The 7458-nt window shown below is 35.4% G+C and overlaps 1 protein-coding gene across 1 annotated transcript; it reads right to left on the reverse strand.

Annotated features, from left to right (window-relative positions):
- Window positions 1–189: 189 nt before the first annotated feature.
- Window positions 190–3111, reverse strand: LOC107492903 (rhodanese-like domain-containing protein 9, chloroplastic). Its single transcript, XM_016113969.3, has 6 exons — window positions 2887–3111; window positions 1753–2003; window positions 1512–1662; window positions 1021–1106; window positions 826–930; window positions 190–738 (listed from the first exon to the last, which is right to left on the reverse strand). Exons 1-6 carry the CDS (start codon window positions 2928–2930, stop codon window positions 668–670), a joined length of 708 nt encoding a protein of 235 aa, XP_015969455.1. The 5' UTR covers window positions 2931–3111; the 3' UTR covers window positions 190–667.
- Window positions 3112–7458: the final 4347 nt, after the last annotated feature.

A 7458-nucleotide genomic window follows, 5' to 3' on the forward strand; every position in this document is an offset into this window, starting at 1 on the left:
TAGAAGGATTAGCACCATGGTTGATGGTTGATGTGAGTTACGACGTTTAATTGTGGAGATATTTTCTCATCTTGAATTTTACTCTAAAAATATTTTATCTGTCAATTATGAATTTCGATAAAGTAAAAAACAGAAATATATGATCAATAAAATTAAATGGCATACAAGTGTGGTAGAGGAAGAAAGGAATTTACACTAAAGGAAAAATAAAAATTTTCCCAAATTGTTTTCACTTAATGATCACAGCAAAGTAGTTCAATCAGCCATTGGTTACCAATTGATGAACACATTTTTCTTCAAGATGCTCTCGTTCTCATAGCAAAACCTCATAATATACTAAGATAGTATCCACATAGCTATGACGCAGACTATCTTCAGTACAAGACATAGAACACTAGACAAAACGCTGTGACAAAAAAAAAAGGAGGCTATCTTGTACAGCAAAATAATATAGATGAAGGCAATCTATGCAAGGAACACCACAGTGAGTATACTACAAAGGACACACAATTTGGTTTATGCCTTACTGAGTTTCACACTTCACATCTCATGATTCTAAATTCCTTCACTCTAGTTTCACATTGGTCAGTTATGCTACATTGCTGCTGCATAAAGAAATGGGTAACCAAAATTGGTAAAATAATGTGTTCTAATGTAAATTTTAGGCTTAGCCTGCAGGGACCAGTTGGAATATCTTCTCTGCTTGGTCAGGAAAGAAGGTAATGAACAAATATGCACCTGTGAATTTCATACCACAGTAAATTCAATACAAGTATCACAAAATTGTGACAAAAAGACAATTTTTATTCAAACAATAAAACTTACAAACAAGAATTGTTCCCAATACAGTTGAGATTTTCCCTTGGATTGTCACCAAACCAGCTTTGCCGGCATCTTGCAAGTCCTTGGATCCCACAGAATCAAATGTACCTACAGGATGGGAATATTTCACCACTTAACGAAATAATTTAATTTTATTTAACAACAAATTTAGTTTTAAAAGTCAGTGAATTGCTAAACCTGGTTTTACAGTTTGAAGGCCAGATGTTATGCATGCTACATTTGAGAAACCGGCCTGCTCTAGTTTATTTGCAGCTGCAGCAGACCTTTACAACAAAGTAGAATGAAAATTTCAAATGCTTATATTAGCATTAGCATAATAAAACTCAATGCAGGTACACCAAAAAATCAAACTACGCAAATTTATGCATGTATAATGCTTCTTTTGCCAAGGCTTCTAAAAGTGTCAAGAAGTTGACTACATAATTTATACAAGTAAACTCTTAATTCACATAGTTGGTTCAAGTGGGTGAACATTTGTTCTCTTTAAGCAAAGTTTTGGGTTCATAACAAAAATGGAATATCAGCACAAGACAGCATCATCGGGTTTACATTCATCTAATCTCACATTTAGACTGCATTGATGATCATACTTTGAACCATATGTTTGTAATTTCTTTAGCCAATAAAAAATGGAAGAATTGAAATCCCATAGGATGCCATAAACAAACCTCAGTCCTTCCTGACATACAACCAGAAGTTTAGTTTCGGGCGAAAACTGACTCTTGACCGATTGTACAAAATCAGGATTCGGCTTGGTGAATGGTAAACCAAAGAACAACCCAGAGAAATTATTGTGCAGAGTCCTTTTTACAATTGTACCTACAGAAAGACCATATCATGAAGTAAGAAAGGCAAAAGAAAAAATGCATGAATAAATTAATCTGAAAGGATGAACTCCTTAGTCCTTACCAGGATCATTGTCTTGATTTTCAACAAAGAGAGGCACATGATAGCAGGATTTTATGTGAGCTCTCTCAAACTGTGTTTTGTCGCGTACATCTAGAACAGTATATCCATCAACTGTTACAAGCTCCTTTGCTTGTTCAGCATTAACAAACTTCACTTCTGCTTTTATTGTAAGACTGCTCCTCCAGCGTAGTTTCCCTGGCACGGCCCTTGCATTGTGAGTTTTTAATACCAACCAAGATGTCCCCAAATTGCTGAAAACACAATCTTAATCCCTCACAATCATGTATGCATAGATGTTCAAACATTAAGTGAACTTTTCCTTCATTGTTTTCATCAATATGGTTTAGTATGGAGGCTAGTTCAAATTTTTAAATACTTATAAGTGAGAAACCACGACAATTGTAAAGAAGAAATCAAGAAAATGCCAAGACATTAAGAACATAATTTGAACATTAAAAGGGCATGCATCAATCTGAGAAGACTGTATGGCATCAGAAGAATCACCAAGGATAACTCTAGTAAAAGAAAATACTATTTCAGCATTTCTTCATAAATATGATTGAAAACCAAAATAAGCAAAACCCTCCTAATAGACTACAGTTTAATAATAAGCAGTTTAAGGGTTTAGTCAATAATATAAACTCAATGGAAGACTACTTATCCATGTACTCTGATGCTGTTCTAGCTTTCCAAATCAAAACATCATACTGAACAATTTTGAAGCCTTTGTTTACAAACCCAGTGATCAACAATGCAGGAAAAAGGTGAAAATTCTTGCAGCGTTGAACCATAGTCAATTCATTTCATAAAATATTGAACATGCAAGAGTTTGTGTCATTCGAAGTAAGAAAAAATAAATAAATAAATAAATAATTGAATGGTCTAGGCATAAAATAACTAAGTTCAAGGGGCATTACATGAACTTGAGTGTTACATTGCAGAACCCAACTTCTCCATGGAATAATCAAGAAAACATAAAACACAAATCATTTTTAGCACTTGTTCTCCATAGCAACCAAAACCATTATCATAAAATTGAAGTTATGAAGTTGATAATTCATCACTAACCTTTAACCATCACCATGTTAAGGGGATAAAAGGTAAAATAAAATAAAGATAAGAAGATTTAGTTACCTGGAGGAGGAAAGACAGGAGGCATAGAAAGAAGGCCCTGCCATGGTGCCGAGAATTGTTATCCCTCTCTCTCTCTCTCTTTCTCAGCTATGGAAGCTTAACGTGAACACACCCTACCCAATGGTTTAGTTTAGTGGGCCATGAAATTTGGTATCAGCAATGAATATATGCCACGTGGCAAGTATAAAATCTAATCTCAAGTCTCGAAGCTTGAAACTGCAATAACCGTTAATCAAATACAAGTATACAACAGAACAGACGGAATCTCATTTTTAAGGTGCTTGCTTGTCTCCGGTTAAAGGTAACAGCTGTATGTAAATAACATCTGCAGTATTTACGGTTGCTTCTCGTACTTGACAAACTAAATAGGATAGTCAAACTCACTTGGTTAGTTGGTTTTGAATGTTAGTGATTAAATATAAAATAAAGATGTATAAATATAAGATTTTAGTATTAAAATAATTAGCTCAATAATGATTTGTATATATATATATAGAAAGGAGTATAAAAAGTAAAAAGAGAGAAAATTGCATTTGTTTATAGTAAGAGAAAGAAAGAGAATATTATTATATTGTTGTGTGTGTAATCTATTTGCCTTGTCCATGTTTTTATAGGCAAATGAATTCAACCTTTCAAACCATATTAATTGTGCTGTCATGAGAATTTGTTTCTTTCACCATAGGAAATCAGATCCACCATCAATGAGCATCCATCCTTATCCTTGTTCTAACACTCCCCTTGGATGCTCATTTAGGAATATGCCTCATTAAAACCTTACTAAAGAAAAATTCAGTGGAAAAAAAACTTTAGTGAAGGAAAAAGAGTACAATATCCTTTGTGACGGGGACTGCCTCATTAAAAACCTTGTCAAGAAAAACCCAATGGAAAAAAACCTGACCAAGGAAAAAAGATTACAGTCTCCCCCTTATACCGACATCATTTAATGTCTCGAAATCGGCGCATCCCAATCTCATGTACCAATCTCTCAAAAAAGGATTTTGGGAGTGACTTTGTAAATAAATCTGCCAGATTGTCACTTGAGCGGATCTGTTGGACATCAATTGTCCCTTGATTTTGAAGATCATGAGTGAAGAAGAATTTGGGAGAAATATGCTTTGTTCTATCACCTTTGATGTATCCACCTTTAAGTTGAACAATGCATGCTGTATTATCTTCAAACAGGACAGTTGGAGCTATCTTATGATCAATTAGTCCACATGATGACAGAATATATTGAATCAAACTCCTCAGCCAAAAACACTCACGACTAGCTTCATGAATCGCCAGTATTTCAGCATGATTAGAGGAGGTTGCTTTTGATTCCATTCATATTTGATTCCATTCATAAATAGATTTTCTTCCCTATGAGTTCTAGTCTCAATAAGAATACTAGTTTTTACTGTTCATATGTTATGATTTGAATATATCACACCAATTCGTTATGTATGGATGATGAGATTCCATTGATACAGAGGATTCGCGGCATGTCAAGCCCTGGTAAGGTTCTTCGCTTTGCATCGAATTAAACCAAAAATCATTTCGTCTTTTTAGTTGGAACTTTAGGGGGTTCTCTAAAAAAGATAGCAAAAAAAATTATTCCTAAAGTCGAACCTTTAGGAGTGATTATTCATCAAGTTGCTCCCTGATCTAAAAAAATATACTTGATTTGTGCCTATTGTCCGTATCTAAAAGATCTTGTTCTTTTGAACATAAAGAAATAAAGAAGCCATTGCAAGTGCCGGAAATACTAGGCCCACTAAAGGCACAAAAATGGAAGGTAAGTTTATCATAGAATGGGTACCTCGATTTAATATTTGTACCTGCTATACCTCCATGATATAGCTGTACCACCATATGTGAACAGATATCCTGTTTGAGATCTCCCTTTATGTGGATCAGACAAGTATCCAGCATCTGCATAGCCAACTGATTGTGACTTGGATCCATAGGGATAAAACAATCCCATATCAACCGTTCCATGAAGATATCGAAAGATTTGCTTGATTCCACTCCAATGTCTTCTAGTTGGAGAGGAACTATATCTTGCTAGTAAATTCACCGCGAATGATATGTCAGGTTGCGTATTATTAGCAAGATACATTAGCGCTCCAATGGCACTAAGATATGGTACTTCAGGACCAAGGATATCTTCATTCTCTTCTTTAGGGCGGAATTGATCCTTTTCCACATCCAAAGATCTTACGATCATTGGAGTACTTAATAGATGTGACTTATCCATATAAAACCTTTTCAAGATCTTTTATGTGTATGTTGTTTGATGAATAAAGATCCCACTTTTTATATGCTCGATCTGCAGGCCGAGACAAAACTTAGTATTTCCAAGATCTTTCATCTCAAAATCTTCTTTTAGAGTTTTTATAATTGTTGGAATCTCTTCAGGAGTCCCAATGATATTTAAATCATCAACGTACACAGCAATTATAATGAACCCAGATGTAGTTTTCTTTATGAAAACACATGGGCAGATATCATCATTCTTGAATCCATTTTTGGTCAGATACTCAGTAAGACGATTATACCACATTCGTCCAGATTGCTTTAGACCATATAAAGATCTTTGCAATTTGACTGAGTATAACCCTTGCGAATATTCATTAGATGGTTTAGATATCTTTAGTCCTTCAGGGACTTTCATATAGATATCCTTATCTAATGAGCCGTATAAATAGGCTGTTACCACATCCATTAAATGCATATGCAGTTTATGATATGCAGCTAAACTGACCAAATAACGCAATGTTATCGCATCCACTACAGGGGAATACGTTTCTTCATAATCTATACCGGGCCTTTGTGAAAAATCTTGTGCCACAAGTCAGACTTTATAGCGCACAACTTCATTTTTCTCATTTCGTTTTCTCACAAATACCCACTTATATCCAACAGGTTTTACATCTTCAGGTGTACGGACTACAGGTCCAAAGACTTCACGTTTTGCAAGTGAGTCTAATTCAGCCTTCATGGCTTCTTTCCATTTTGGCCAATCATTCCTTTGTCGACATTCTTCGACTGATTTTGGCTCAAGATTCTTACTTTCATGCATGATATTTAATGCCACATTATATGCAAATATTTCATTGACAATTGTCTTATTTCGGTCCCATTTCTCTCCTGTAAAGACATAATTTATTGAGATATCGTCATTTTCACAATTTTCAGGTACCTAAACGTCTTCTGGCGTTATATCAGAATTTTGGACAACTGCAGGTGTCTCTACTATGTCTTTTTCAACAGGAATATTATTTACCTCTTTTCTCTTTCGAGGATTTTTATCTTTGGAACCGACAGGCCTGCCACGCTTCTAGCGTGAATTTGCTTCAGTGGCTACTTGTCCTACTGGGACATCAATTCGAATTGGAACATTTTCCGCTGGTATATAAGATTTGGTTATCCTCTTTGTATCGGAAAATGCATCAGGCAATTCATTTGCTATTCTTTGTAAATGTATAATCTTTTGAACTTCCAGTTCACATTGTCCTGATCAAGGATCTAAATGCATCAACGATGATGCATTCCAGTTAAGTTCCTTTTCAGGAAGCTTATTCTCTCCCCCTAATGTTGGAAATTTTGATTCATCAAAATGACAATCCGCAACCGTGCTTTAAATACATTTTCAATTTGTATCTCAAGATACCTCACTATAGAGGGAGAATCATATCCAACATATATTCCCAATTTTCTTTGGGGTCCCATTTTTGTGCGATTAGGTGGTGCAATGGGAACATATATCACACACCCAAATATTCTTAAATGGGAAACATTTGGCTGCTGGCCAAAAGCTAGTTGCATAGGAGAGAACTGATGGTAACTCGTTGGCCTCAAACGAATAAGTGCTGCGGCATGTAAAATAGCATGCCCCCAAACCGAGGTTGGGAGATTTGTTCTCATAAGCAAGGGTCTAGCAATTAATTGGAGGCATTTAATAAGTGATTCTGCTAACCCATTTTGCGTGTGAACATAAGCTACTGGATGTTCAACACTTATTCCATTAGCCATACAATAAGCATCAAAGGCTTGGGAAGTAAATTCACCAGCATTATCAAGACGAATTGCTTTGATTGAATTTTCTGGAAATTGTGCTTTTAATCGAATAATTTGAGCCAGTAATCTCGCAAACGCCAGGTTGCGAGAAGATAATAAGCACACATGTGACCATCTCGAAGATGCGTCTATTAGGACCATAAAGTATCTAAAAGATCCACATGGTGGATGAATATGTCCACATATATCACCTTGAATCCTTTCTAGGAATTCAGGGGACTCAAATCCAACCTTTACTGGTGATGACCTTAAAATTAACTTTCCCTGAGAACATGCAGCACAACAAAATTCACTAGTTTTAAAAATCTTCTGGTTCTTTAGTGAATGTCCATGAGAGTTTTCAATAATTCTCCTTATCATGGTTGTTTCCGGATGACCCAATCGGTCGTGCCAAGTTATGAACTCATTTGAGTTAGTAAACTTCTGGTTTACAATGTCATGTGATTCAATTGCACTAATCTTGGTATAATACAACCCAGATGAAAGTGAGGGTAATTTTTCTAATATAAC

Source organism: Arachis duranensis, chromosome 6 (assembly GCF_000817695.3).
Source record: "Arachis duranensis cultivar V14167 chromosome 6, aradu.V14167.gnm2.J7QH, whole genome shotgun sequence".
In the NCBI taxonomy this organism is placed as follows: Eukaryota; Viridiplantae; Streptophyta; class Magnoliopsida; order Fabales; family Fabaceae; genus Arachis; species Arachis duranensis.

Coding starts and splice junctions, on each gene's coding strand:
- LOC107492903 (XM_016113969.3), bottom strand. CDS start 2,930: ATGGCAGGGCCTTCTTTCTATGCCTCCTGTCTTTCCTCCTCCAG. Junction 1,663..1,752: donor AAATCAAGACAATGATCCTG/GTAAGGACTAAG, acceptor GTCTTTCTGTAG/GTACAATTGTAAAAAGGACT. Junction 739..825: donor ATTGGGAACAATTCTTGTTT/GTAAGTTTTATT, acceptor TGAAATTCACAG/GTGCATATTTGTTCATTACC.